The 14,655-nt window shown below is 42.3% G+C and overlaps 1 protein-coding gene across 1 annotated transcript in view; it reads left to right on the top strand.

Annotated features, from left to right (window-relative positions):
- The window catches only part of PRKAA2 (protein kinase AMP-activated catalytic subunit alpha 2), a 37,909-nt gene that overhangs the window by 13,003 nt on the left and 10,251 nt on the right, over positions 1-14,655 (top strand). Inside the window, exons 2-5 of the mRNA XM_075936056.1 lie at positions 4,500-4,641; positions 8,677-8,770; positions 10,560-10,704; positions 12,081-12,168. Of these exons, the coding sequence (XP_075792171.1) occupies positions 4,500-4,641; positions 8,677-8,770; positions 10,560-10,704; positions 12,081-12,168 (469 nt within the window). The remainder of the gene's footprint in view (positions 1-4,499; positions 4,642-8,676; positions 8,771-10,559; positions 10,705-12,080; positions 12,169-14,655) is intronic.

A 14,655-nucleotide genomic window follows, 5' to 3' on the forward strand; every position in this document is an offset into this window, starting at 1 on the left:
ATTATGATGTGGCCTCTCTGATTACAAATGTCACTGTATCTTTCTTTGTGTGTCCTGTAAAAAAGTTTTCAGTGTCATCTATAAAAAATATCAAAACAAAAACCCACCAGTGTCCCAAGCTTTTTAATATATTGTAAAAAATATTAAGTTTTGTGACTGAATGTAATCCAGCGCTGTAAAATAGAAGGTATATATGTTAGAGTGCTTTAAACAAATTCTCAAGTAGAAAGAAATCAGTTTTTTAAAATACATCAATTTTAATCTCTTAAATGTGTGATTTCATTGGTTTTCCCCTGTTTAAATTTTAGATTAAATTTAAATTAATTAAAATTAAAAAATTAAATTTTGGATCTCTTTTCATAAAGAGAACTCCTTAGCTATATAATTATTAAGCTACAGATTTATTTTAAAGACTTAATATAAAGTTGATTTCTGTGAAAGACAGTAAGGCTACGTCTAGACTGCAAGCCTCTTTCGAAAGAGGCTTTTTCGAAAGATACTTTTGAAAAAGCCTCTTTTGAAAAAGAGCGTCTAGACTACAATCAGTACTTTTGAAAAAACAAGTCGCTTTTTCAAAAGAGAGCACCCATGCAGTCTCTTTTGAAAATGCACTGTTTGCATTACATAGCGCCTTTGTTTTGAAAAAGCACTTTCAAAAAAAGGCATTATTCCCCGTAAAATGAGGTTTTCCGCGGTCGACAAAACCTCTGCGTTATTTCGATTTACTGTCGACAGAACGCGGCAGCAGTCTAGATGCAAGTAAACATTTTTCGAAAAAAGGCCACTTTTTTCAAAAAATCCCTGTAGTCTAGACACACCCTTAAGTGTGTGATGTCAGAGACAGGCAAGACATTCACAGCATTTACTAAATAGATGGAAATAAAAAGTATATGGGAACAGGACAAAACTGAGAATTTTCAATTCAAACAGAATCTCAGTGCTAAGACACGGCTGTGTTCTTGACATTTACCAAAAATGTTAAATGGAGAACTAGATACTTTTGAGAATAAATGTCAGCGAAAGCTTCTGGGCACTTGCTGGAAAGACATCATTATTAATGAAGAGCTCTGAGAAATAACCGGCTATCAGCTCATTCATTACCCACCTGAATGCACTGGACATATGTGAGGCATATACTCCAGATACCAACACACAGCTTCCACTTGGCAGCTCCATGTGTAAATCTAACCAGTAAAAGGAGATGAAAGCGAACAAGGGAAACCCGATGAAGACCTCAGCAAAATAGTCTTTCTCTGCCATCTGCTCCTGCTTCTATCTGTTATATGGCACAAAGTGGAATGGAAGAAACAAGTTTTTGCTGTGTGTTCTAGTATAGGTGCGGGAAGCATGTTATGTAAAGGTAATGAAATCTATACAATTAAAAGCAAAATATTAACCAACTCTGTAAAAACTTATGTTTGCACAGTGTAAGTAGCAATGGGATAGGGGACGTACAGGTTAAAGTTCTGGCCTCTTTGATGTCTCAGTGTCAAGAAAGACTCCCGTTAACATAATCTGAGCTAGAATTGTACCTAATCCATGTCAAGTTAAGCATGTGTAAGTCTCTGTCAATGGGGCTGTGTCCAGACTCAGGGGTTTTTTCGAAAAAAGTAGCCTTTTTTCGAAAAAACTTCACCTGCGTCTAGACTGCAGCCGCGTTCTTTCGAAATTAAATCGAAAGAATGCGGCTTTTCTTTCGACGGTGGTAAACCTAATTCCACGAGGAAGAACGCCTTCTTTCGAAAGTGCTCTTTCGAAAGAAGGCGTTCTTGAAAGCAAACAGGCTTTTTAGAAAGAGAGCATCCAGACTCACTGGGTGCTTTCTTTCGAAAAAGCGGCTTGCTTTTTCGAAATTCCGCGTGCAGTCTAGACGCTCTCTTTCGAAAGAGGCTCTTTCGAAAGTATCTTTCGAAAGAGCCTCTTTCAAAAGAGGCTTGCAGTCTAGACATAGCCTGGGTGACAAGGGATGGATCACTTGATGGTTACCTGTTCTATTCATTCCCGCTGGGACATCTGGCATTGGCCACTGTTGGAAGACAGGGTACTGGACTAGATAGACCTTTGGTCTGACCCAGTATGGCCGTTCTTTTGCTCTGTATGCAGGTCCTCACTAATTATCAAATTAAAGGGAAAAAATGGTGTTAAAGGCTTTAAAGTTGTACACTGCGACATAAACATTGGTACCAGTGGTATTATTGCTATGATACGCAAGGAGCTTCCTATAGATTTCATTTGGTTATAATTTTGCCTTCATACACGCAGCACTCTTTGTGGCACAGTCTGCTCACTCACAAAGAAGGGGTCTAATTCTGAGCTCACTCACGCCATTTTAAATCTGATGTGATTCCACTAACCTCAGTAGAATTACTCTCAGTTTACATCAGTGCAAGTGAGAGCAAAGTCAGCTCCAGTGTGCTCAATGGCAGATAAATCACATCAACCCAGTTCTCTCTAACCTCCATTTTTAAAGGATGTACTAAAATTTGAAGCAGGAGCCCTAAAATCAGAGCTTGTATAATTTTTAAGAACTGGTTTCCCACTGCAGTGTTCAGAAGCTGAGAAACATAGCTGTGGAAATGCCTGTCGAGAAAAGGCTTCTGCAGAATTTGGCCTTTGATGTTATTTTGCACAGTGCAATGGTTGTAAAGTTTTAAGACTAAGTTATTTGATATTTAGGCTACTGACTACTGTGTACCAATGAATATTCTCCCCTGTCATTTATGTATATCTACTTATGAGTAATCTAATCTTTACATGATGCAGATCCTTGAAACTTAGCCTTGGCTCCAATCTCCATAGAGACAAATAGCCCCTTCAGGGTCATATTTTCTTCAGTATTTTCATTTGTTTTTAATTAAGCTGCCGCTCTCTTGGGTTCCAAGACTGTAGAGGGAAAACAGTGTATACCAGGACACATCATAGACTAGAACTTGTCATTATTCTTGATTAGATCTTTGTGCTGAGCTTCACTCCTGTACAGAGTGCTACTTTAATGTCTATGCATCACTTAAGTCCCACTTAAGCCCTGTAAATTCACTAAAGCTTAAATGGTACAAGACCTTTCCCAGGATTCTACTTCTTAGAGGACACTATAACTGGAGCTAGGTGATGTCCGTACCCTAATCGCTAGGCTTATCGACTGCCCTCCCATATATGCAATATGAAAATGTGCGTCTGCTTATTTTTTCTGGGGTGAATGCAGAGATTTCCACTATGTTTATTAAGTTCTTGCAAAGACAGATGTCTGTGTAAGGCCTTCAGTACAGCACCCCTTGGTTATGGTGGGAACTGTTTGGGAGAGGGTGGTTTGCGAGTCATGAAGTCCAACGCATGAACATAACCTGTCTTTCTGTTTAAATGCCTCTTATCAGCTAATAAGTATTTTCTGATTCTCACAAGAAGTTTGTTAAGTGGGTATAGAAGAGGCTGGCTAAAACTGAAAAAAGCTGGGAAATTTCACATTAAGTTAAAAACTCTGAGCTAGAGTACTCCTGGTACTCTGCTGCCATAGACAGTGATTTGTACTACTACAACTCAGAGGAGAATTTGGCTTGCTCTACTGAAGCAATCCACAAGCCAAACTTGAAAAATCCCATTTACTTGAGGCAGGTAGAAAGCTTTCATAGGAAAAGGGGACTATTGCCATTCACTAACTTCTGCCAAAAACAAGAGAGGAAATTCTGCTGTTTCGAGCCTGCAGGTTCATGAGAAAACTTTTCCAGTATATGATACATGAAGGACTTCGTGGGCGAGGTAAAAAGGCTTCCATTTAATGTGATTAGAAATAGAAGGATTAGAAGTGTGTGAAGTGGAAGGATTACAACATGGTAGAAGAGGCAGGGCTAACTCAATCCCTTCACCTCCCTAATGGTTTGATGTTCAATGAGCTGACTTTTGAAATATGCAGCTAGTCAGAAACTGCTTGTTTTTTGATCTCAGGGTGATGTGTTCATGGGAATGTCATGCTTCCATACAGTTTACAGGATTTTGAACACTCCGTATAGACCTTCATAGAGGATACTCAGTTCCACTCTCTCCATCCTACACAAGCTCCTCCCTTTCCTGACAGCGAGTGGAAAAAGTGCCTCAGAACAAGCTCTCGGACAACATAGTTTCCATGTCCGTCAGAGCGGTAGCCTCCAAAATTTTCTGTAAATTACTCAGTTGTGTCCATGTCATAAATCCAGGCTTAGGGCCTGAACTGAGATTACTAGACTCATTTCATACAAGGCCATTGAGTCATCTTCAGATAGTGATTCAGATCCAAGCCACGCTGTTGTCATCAACCTAGAGATCATACCTCTGTGTTAGTCATCTGAGTCATGGAGTCCAAACACTGGTCCCCTGGACAGGCCTGAGGTTCCAATTTTCACACAGTTTACCCATTATGACCCCTCCCCCATTGGTTCCTCAGGACCCACCTATTTCAAATAAGCTAAATTGCTCTGACAGGTCATTGCATACTCTTTAGTGAAAATCTAATGCTCTCTTTCCATTAGTTGGAGAACACCAGCTGACTGGCCATAAAGTCGCGGTAAAAATTTTAAATAGACAGAAAATTCGGAGTTTGGATGTGGTTGGGAAAATCAAGAGAGAAATTCAAAACCTAAAACTCTTTCGGCATCCTCATATTATCAAACTGTAAGTACTATCGCTTCTGCTTCCCTGTGTTCATATTTCATTTCAGGTCTATGCTGAATGAGAAGGAATTCTCTGGAATGCATTTTTGTTTCATGAGCAAATTAAATTACACTTGCAGAAGAGGGGAATGGGTAAAATTGTCATTTTGCATATTGAAAAGCATATGAGTGAACAGAGCCACCTAATATTCACCAAATATATATAATATATAATATAATATTCACTAAATTCAGGACCTTTTGTATTTTTTTCCCAAGTAAATTGATATACCTATTCATTATGGACCTGTCCCATGCTCACTGAAATCAGTGATTTCAAAGAGCTTTGGATCAGGCTGTCTTTATGCAAGTCTAGTCATGGACCCTACCAAGTTACAAGTTAAGGCTTTGATCCTACAGATCTAACACATGCTTTCCTTTACTTGACTTCTGTGGAACTACTCACAGTAATATAAAAAGCTAAGCAGGTGTGAAGGTTTTTTGCCGTATTGGGGTCTAGTCTTGCTACACTGAAGTCAATGAGAGTAGGATCAGAGCCTTGGTAAAATATATAGACCAGTCTTGAGGGGAAACTTGGGGTACAGGCAGTCCCCGACTTACGCGGATATTATTGCTACCTGCGAGCTCCGGGGCGAGAAAGCCCCGTTCGTAAGCTGCTCCGGTGCCCGCGCTTCTGAGGCTTTGCCAGAGCAAAGCCTCAGAAGCGCGGGAACCCGCCGCTGCTCTGGCTTCAGTCCCGGTGCCTGTGGTCTGCTGGGGACCGTCCCCAGCAGACCACAGGCACCGGGACTGAAGCCGCAGCCGCGGCAGGGTACCGCGCCTCTGAGACTTTGCTAGAGCAAAGCCTCAGAGGCGCGGCACCCTGCTGCCGCTGCGGCTCTGCTCCCGTGTCCCTGGTCTGCTGGGGGGGGTGGGGAGCAGATAGTGTGCCCCCCCCCCCCCCAGCAGACCAGGCTTTTGTTTTGGACCCTGGGGCAGAGCAGCTGGGGCGCTGCCGATTGGTCCTGCAGCGCCGCTCTGGGCACTACTGGACCAACCCGGCAGCACCCCAGCTGCTATGCCCCAGGTCCTGATTCAGCCGCTGCTGGTCAGTTTCAGCAGCGGCTGAATCAGGACGCCTGGGGCAGAGCAGCTGGGGTGCTGCTGGGTTGGTCCAGTAGCGCCGAGGAGCGGTGCTACTGGAGCAACCCAGCAGCACCCCAGCTGCTCTGCCCCAGGCGTCCCCAAGTCAGCCGCTGCTGAAACTGACCAGCGCTGACTACAGGAAGCCCGAGGCAGAGTTGCTCTGCCCCAGGCTTCCTGGAATCAGCCGCTGATCAGTTTCAGCAGCAGCTGACTTGGGGAAGCTTGGGGTTCTTAAGTTGAATCTGTATGTAAGTCAGAACTGGCGGTCAGTTCCAGCAGCGGCTGAATCTGGACGCCAGTTCCGACTTACATACAGATTCAACTTAAGAACAAACCTACAGTCCCTATCTTGTACGTAACCCGGGGACTGCCTGTATTATCTTGGCACTACCATGTACAATAACTTTGCAGAATCAAGTTCTGCATACTTACACATGTGTAAACCTCATTCTTTTCAATGGTAGTTGTGAGAACGGAGGGCTTGCAAACTGCTCCTTCAGGCTCAAGTAACTATCATAGATGTCAATGGCAGTGATTGTTCTCTCTTCTCTTTTGACCTAATCCTGCAGACTTTGAAGGGAATGAAACTATTGTCTGAACAATGACTACATGATCACAGGTTTCGGGTGAAATTCTAGCCCCAAAGCAATTGGAGTTCTCCATTAATGGTCTGCACACTAAAGTTATCAGAATACTAATGTTACCGTTTCCCATTTATTATGTGAAAATTCAGGCAAGAGTTTTCAAATTCAACACTCCAAGGTATCCGAATTTAAATTGCACATTGGTAACTGCACTGCAATAGTTTAGTGTTCTCAGATTAAAAAGCCAGAAGCTTCAAAATGTAACTACACAAATCAAGTTGTGATAGTAGCCAGCTATTAAATACATTTGGCGTAGCTATAAAATAAAGTGGTTGCATGGCAATTAGAGGATAATCGAATGTTTAGAGCACTCTTGAAACTGTTACGTAAATGAGGCACCTTCCTCTTCGAGGCCAGCAGTCAAATTCTGCTTTTAGTTAATCACTGTAATGCCGAAGTAACTAATGACTTTAATGGAATTATGCCACCACATATCTGAGACCAGATTAATACCATGTCATGCACCAATAACAAAAAAGTGCTTCTCAAAGATGAGTCTTACCCGATTCCTATATTTGTCAAAGGGAACAAGTTATGGCCTAAAAACTAAATCTAAGTTAAGAATATCAGTAGAGTCTGGGCTAAATCATGGAATCATGAAATTGTATGTTAAAGAAAATGAGCAAGTGAAAATGCATTATATTTAATTTTCATTTTTACTAGATTTATTTCCTATATACAGTAGCAAATTATCAGAGATTTTATTAATAACTTGGTTTACTGGATCTCAAAGCACCTAAAGTATATTCATCCTTATAGATCTCTTGAGGGTTTTACTGTTTGAAGAAGGCAGAAGTTATCTGTTCACTTCTCATATAATGATTACAGAACACAAATTAAACTATAAGCAATGGAAACCCAAAATTTGAGTACAAGAATGTGATCCTCAGCTAATGCTACTAGAAATGTATGTAGTTTCATTTGGGTCAGAGTTATGCCAATTTACACCATGTGAGAAATTGTAGAGTAATAGGAAACATTTACATTTTACAAATTCACTCTTTGTCTTCATATGCATAGTGTAAGATTTATGCTAATTAGCTTTTTTTAATTAATCTAGGATGTTGTATATTTTTACTGTTATGCAGTGTCCAATAGATTAATTGTGTTTTCTGGATACTAGTCTGTTTCCTTAAAATATATTTTCCTGCCTATATTACCTAGAGTTCTTTTCTCCTACATACTCAGTACCCGGGGGGGGGGGGGGGGGGGAGGGAGGGAGGGAAGGGTGTTATATATATTTTTTTGCATTTGAAGGCAGCCTGCATCTCTTAAGACATTGCTGTAAAATGGAAATTTGAAAATCAGGTTAGTCCTACAAGAGTGGTAAATTAATGTGGCAAAGATTTCAGAGGATTATGTGAAAGAATGAGAAAAGAAGAGGTGAGTTTATGAAACAGACGCTTTCAGCAGACCATTGAAAGTAGGGATGTTAAAGACTAACTGACTAGTCGATTTCTTCCCCTCCCTCCCTTGTTGCCCCTATGAGAGAGAGGCAGCAAAGGGAGGTGGGAAGGGATACTTCAAAGTGGCAGTGCCGTACAGCAGTATGGCGCTGCCACTTTGAAACCCCAAGGCCATGTTACAAAGGGGCAGCCATTTCACAGCTGATCCACAGATCAGCTGTGCAGCAGCTGCTCCTTTAAAATGCCACTTCTGGCGTTTCAAAGGAGCAGCTGCTGCTGAGCCTGGGGTCAGCTGGGCACTCCCAGCTGATCCCGGGTTCTGGGGAAATGCCGCGGGGAGCCCAGGATCATCTGGGGAGTCCCCAGCTGACCCTGGACTCCACTGCCCCTTTGAAACTCGTGGAGGCACTGTTTCAGAGGGGCAGTGGAGCCCGGGGTCAGCTGGAGAGTCCCTCACTGACCTTGGGCCCCCATGGCTTTGAAATGCATTTCAAAGCAGGCACCCACTTCCCACTGGCCCCGGGCTATACGCAAAGTTCTGCATTCCTCCTCTGAAGTGTACAAGAGCCCCAAGAGGGGCTCTTGTACACTTCAGAGGAGGAATGCAGAGGTGTCTATCGACTAGTTGATGGAAATTTAGTCAACTAGTCAGTTAACTGCATTTTAACATCCTTAATTGAAAGAGATAATTGTTTATCATCTTGAGATGTAAGTAATTGCTTTTCATATATAGAAAGCAATTATATACACAAGGTCAAAAACAATGTTTGTTGCATGGAAAAAATTATAATAGTAAGCCGTTTAAAAGCCGTGCCCTGTTGTCACTAGTCTTCCTAAATTCTCTCTCTTTTGTTCTTGAAGATACCAGGTCATCAGCACGCCAACCGATTTTTTCATGGTAATGGAATATGTATCTGGTGGCGAATTGTTTGATTACATCTGTAAGCATGGACGTGTAAGTGAGAGAAAGGGGTGGGCACAGAAATCAACATGTGGTCCGAGGGGCTGCCCCCCCCCATGCTCACTGCTAGCGGAGCTGGCCCTCCCCCTCTATCACCCAGGCCAGTGGCAGTTGCTCTCCCTTAGTGGTTGGAGGAGCTGGCTCTTCTCCCCTTCCCCCCGCAGCCTGTGGAGCTGGAGCTCTTGCTACAGTCTGGGACCAGAGGATCTCACACTCCTCACCCCTGGCCTTCCTGGGTTGTGGGGGAGGAGGAAGGAGGGCACACGTTCCTGCTTGTCCTCTCCCCTGCTGCACACGCTCCTGTGCCAAGATACACATTTGTGGGATGGTGTTGATGAATAAAATGGTTTTGCTAAATGGAATATTAATTACAAGGAGACTCGCTGGTAACTCCCTTATGGCTGTCTTGGTAGGTTTCATACAGCTACCAGCCAGGAGCAGATACATTGGGCTAATAAGGGTCTTAGGATAGTGGGAAAGCTCAGGCTACAATGCTAATGTTCTTCTCTCTGTAATGTCACAAAATAAATGCATTTTATACTAAACTATTTTATATAAGTGCACTGGTAGAAGGAGTCATTTCCATTCGTCCCTTAAATATATGAATACACTTCTGATTTTCAGCCTGATTGTTTCCAGTTTATAGAAAATACTTGATCCTTCTGAACTTTGACATATAGAAACTACATTTTTTTGTGAAAGGAACCATTGTAGAATTATCAGTACAAATGATCAAACACAAACTCATTCCCCGTTGCATTCTTCCTCATTAGAGACTCATACAGCTGGTCCATTTTTAACTTCTCCTAAGCCACCTACTGCATTCCTCAGGGTGGAATTGTTCCCTGTAGAACATTGGTAATGCTTTGTCAAGTCTAGATTAAAATCTCACACGATAGGGCTGCTGTTGACTCCTTAGTGAGACTAGGTCATAGTTTAATGGATTTCACTGCTCAGAAGCCCTTTCTTGGTGCTTAATTTGTAATGAAAGAGGTGCTGAGGCTCAAGCAGGTTTTTTCATAACTGACAGGGAAAGCCCAGAGGTGTGAAGGCTATAAACTGCCAAGGCTAGATGTGCCAGAGGCTCAGTCCTCATGCAATTTAAGCACTGTCATTGTGAAAAGTCTGAATTTAACTTTTCCTAATTTTGTCACATGACTTGTGAGCATTAGCTTTATTTCGAAACAGTAAGGCTGCGTCTAGACTGGCATGATTTTCCGCACATGCTTTTAACGGAAAAGTTAAAAGTTTTTCCGTTAAAAGCATTTGCGGAAAAGAGCATCTAGATTGGCATGGACTCTTTTGCACAAAAGCACTTTTTGCGGAAAAGTGTCTGTGCCAATCTAGATGCGATTTTGCACAAGAAAGCCCCGATTGCCATTTTCACCATCGGGGCTTTTTTGCGCAAAACAGTTTTTGCGCAGGAGGGCTTTTTCCCAAACGAGAGCAGCATAGTATTTGCGCAAGAACACTGACAATCTTACATTAGATCGTCAGTGTGCTTGAGCAAATTCAAGTGGCCAGTATAGACAGCTGGCAAGGTTTTCCGCAAAAGCAGGAGCTTTTGCGGAAAAATTTGCCAGTCTAGACCCAGCCTAATGCAGTATCCAGTGCAAGGGGGAAAATCTGCTTTATACTTTTGGTTCTGTTTACAATCTTGTAATCTGATGACTTTAATTTTATTTGTGCATTCTAGAGTTTTCCAACTCATGCCGGAGCCAAAACTGTTTTGCCAAGTGTCATTTCAGATAAAGCTTTAACAGCTTCTTCTGGTGTTTTGTAGGTGGAAGATGCAGAGGCTAGACGCCTTTTCCAGCAGATTCTCTCCGCAGTGGATTACTGTCACAGGCACATGGTTGTCCACAGAGACCTGAAACCAGAGAATGTGCTGCTGGATGCACACATGAATGCCAAGATAGCTGATTTTGGTATGTGACCCCCACAGCATTCCAGAAATGCGGCCAGCTACAAGCCACTTGCTGGAGTGCATCAACATAACACGCCTTACAGAATGGAGTCAGTTTGCATAGTCATTAACAATTTCATAATTTAAATGGAAGAGTTCATAATTGTAAACATGCACCTTTCAATGAAGACCGGCATTGCTAGTTAGAGCTTTTGTGTTTGTGGTATAAACATACATGGGTTTTATTACAGTGGAGAGACATGTAATTGGCAAATTCATCACTCTTTTTGATGTAATAATTTAAAAAACATTTAGCTAATGTTCATGATAGACTCCAATGCAGTTACCTCAGAGTGGAATTTATCCCTGTATGAACATATGAACGTCCATACTGGGTCAGCCCAAAGGCCCATCTAGCCTAGTATCCTGTCTGCCAACAGTGACCAATGCCAGGTGCCCCAGAGGGAAGGAACAGAACAGGGAATCTTCAAGTGATCCATCCTTGTCATCCATTCTCAGCTTCTGGCAAAGAGAGGCCAGAAGCACTATCCTTGATCATCATGGCCAAGGCTACCCTTAGGAGGGTGCTGGGCCTGGCACATAGGCGCCAAGTTTCTAATCTGCTGTGGGGTGCTCCCCCTAGCTCTGCCCATGCTTCACTCCTTCCCCAGTGCCCTGCCCTCACCTCTTTCCTGCCACCACAACTTCCCCATCTAGTTCCACCCCTCCCCCAAACATATTGCATACTCACTCCTCCCTCCTCCCACTGCCTCCTGATGCTACGAAACATCGGATCCATGGCAGGCAGTAGGAGCTTCTAGGGAGGGTGAGGTGCTGATTGGTGGGGCTCTCTGATGGGCCTGAGACATTGGAGGAGGGGGACACGGAAGTTCTGATAGGGGGTTGTTGGTGGGTGCACCAGCCCTGGACCATAGCATCTGGGGCAGTCACACTGATTCGCTGTACCCAAGGGACAGCTGTGATCCTGGCTAACAGCCGATGGACTTATACTCCATGAATGTATCTAGGTCTTTTTTGAAGCCTTTTACTTCTACTCTCATGTGCCTACTCCTTTTGTAGAGCTGTTTTCCTGTTGGGATCACTTCATTTTACTAAAGAGTAGCAACAGAAGTCCTCAGTATGATTTTGCAAGCTAGTTAACAGTTTGAGGTGGCTCTTTGCAAATGCAGTCTTTCTCCAAGTGACACGTGATGTCAGAATTTTTTGTAATATATTGGGCCCCGTCATTCCAGACGCCTCCAACTATTTAATTTTATTATTTCATAATGTCCCCCAATCCTTTGCTTGCTACTCCTCCTCCTATCCTCTTAGAAGCATAGAATTCTCATGAACCATACATTCAAAGCACATGTCAATATGCAAGAGTCTTGCTTTTAGGGTTGTCGAACATGATGTCAGATGGTGAATTTCTGCGAACCAGCTGTGGCTCTCCAAACTATGCAGCACCTGAAGTCATCTCTGGAAGGTATAACATCTCATGTGGCAAACCCCTTTTAATGCAAGTATACATACAGATGTGAGTCTTGCCTCTGGCTCTATTTGAAACTGACGTTTAAAGAGTAATATAGACTTCTCCATTTTTAAGAGTGGGAGTGACTCTACTGCCAAACCCTTATTTAGCTTTTGTTCTATGGTTACAAATATAAAACAATCTTACTAAAAATAGCAATGAGTTATTAAAAGACATTTGTTGTTTATATACTTAGTTAAAGAATCTGATATATACATTTTTTACCTGAATCCTTGTTATATGCATATAACAAAATTCTTATTCACCCAATACGTCAAATTTTATGTCTGTTGATCTGTAACTTTGTTATGTTGGTAAAGAGAACTGTTAATTGATAGATCAACAAATTTTTCTCACCCATTTCCCAAACGTTAACAATGGTCTCTATCCCTTTCCAATACCTTAACAGTGGTTCCATCAGAAAAGTCTTATCTTCTGGCTTCTTTTAATTGATGTCTTTTTGAAAGAAAAAAAGTTGCTGCCTTCATGGGGTGGAATGGTTGTGATTTCCCGTTAAATTATTGTTAAACAAAACTGTGAAGTGGTTATGCACCACAATGCTGCTGTTTTAGAGAGCATTTTATATATTGAAAGCATTACCCAGACCTAAATTAATCTGCATCACGTTCAGATGGAAGTATGACCTTTTGTTTCCCATTTCAGAGAAAAAAACTGATTTGCCCAAACCCATACAGGTCAGTGACAGAACCAGGGTTAGAATGGTTTCCAATTTAGTGTCTTGTACATATTCTTCATAACCACCTGTTCTCCAGTCGTGCACTAGTTATTTTTATACTATGTCTTGTTTGCATTAATTTTAACAGAAAACAGGTGGCAAAATCCCAGTATGCTTTCCCCATATCATTTTTACTGCTGTATCTTATCTAACAGGCCACATAAACACAGCATTTTGATCAATGTAGATTATTTTTTATTAAGTTCCCTGTCACTTATGCCAATGGAAGTGATGGCAGAATTCCTTCTGAATTAGACCACCAGAGAACTGAGTCGAGGCATCAAATCTACATACCAGGATCAGTGAGTCATGCTGGCCAGATGGGGCAAAACCAGAAAATCCACAGCTGCTGCAGCTCCAGGAAGAAGCTGCTAATGAAGGTTATCCCCACTTTCCTTAGAGACCTAACTGCTTTCATTGAAGCCATCTAGAAGTTAGTACTCTGTCAGAGCACATCAAAAGAAAAGGTGTAAGTTACTGCCCACTGGATCTCATGCTGCAGAGCCAAAGGACTGCAAGGACTCAACCATTTCAGTTTGTTAACAGTTAAAAAAGAAACAAAAACACCATCGAGGTCTAACTTAGGGATGTTCCATTTTGATTAATTAACTAATTGAATAGTCGATGGGATTTCCATCGACTGTTCGATTAGTCGATAAGGCCAAGCACGGCTCTCCGCCTTTGAAATATCCAAGAGCCCCTGTCTTGTGCATTTCAGAGATTGAAATGCCATGTGTACAAGAACTCCAGCTGGGACTCTTATACAGTTCAAAGTTGGAACGCTGTCACTGTGCCTCTGCTCTCTCCCACAGAGCTAGAGCCAGGGGGGAACTGGCTTTTAAGCTGGCTCCCCCCAGCACCCTGTCCTCTTTCCCTCTCTTGCTGCTTCTTTGTGATAGAGGCAGCAAGGGGGGAGAGCGACTAGTTGACTAGTGTGTTGCTTATCAGATAGTCGACTAGTCGATTAGGCACTTACATAACTAGTCTAAACTAGGTTCATCTACTAAGTCCCTGATTATACTCCCTTCCCTTTATCAGGCCTCTCCTCAGACTCCTTTACTGCTGGTCAGATTCTCATTTTATATCATGGCAATTTCCCAAACTGCCCTGCTCTTAAAGGAACAGTGCCTGTCAAAAGTTATCATTATAGTATTTTCCATTTAGTGTGGAGATTCATCAGTCTATTAGTTCTGTTGTATTATTTGCACAGTGATTTATGTAGGAGAGCAGAGTGTGGGAGCCGAGTCAAGGTTCACCTTCTGCCATGACCTGATGGGTAACAGTATGAAAGCGCACGTTGTAAGATAGAGCAGATATATCCCGATTGGGTCTAAAACACACATTAGCGATCATCCTAGCAATCTGGGAATTGAGCAGGCATATTGGGCTCTCAAGACTGTCAAAAACAGGATTTTAAAGGTAGGTATCCTTAGCATCTAAATAATTGGCCAGTTTTTTTCTAAAAATGTTGCGTAGTCAGCTGCTCTCATTAGCCTCAATAAGAGCTGACAGGTGGTGAGCATTTTTTAAAATAGAGCAAATTATTTAGGTGCCTGAGTATGGCTCTAGGAGCCCAACTTTAGGCTGACAACTTTTGAAATTTTGGCCAAACAAAATTTTGGCCAAAGAAGAGCCTGCTCACAATTTACTGGAAAAGCCCGATAAGCAGTGATCCAAGGGCACCCTAGCTTTGTGATAACCAAGCT

The sequence above is a fragment of the Pelodiscus sinensis genome, chromosome 9 (assembly GCF_049634645.1).
Source record: "Pelodiscus sinensis isolate JC-2024 chromosome 9, ASM4963464v1, whole genome shotgun sequence".
Lineage (NCBI taxonomy): Eukaryota > Metazoa > Chordata > Testudines > Trionychidae > Pelodiscus > Pelodiscus sinensis.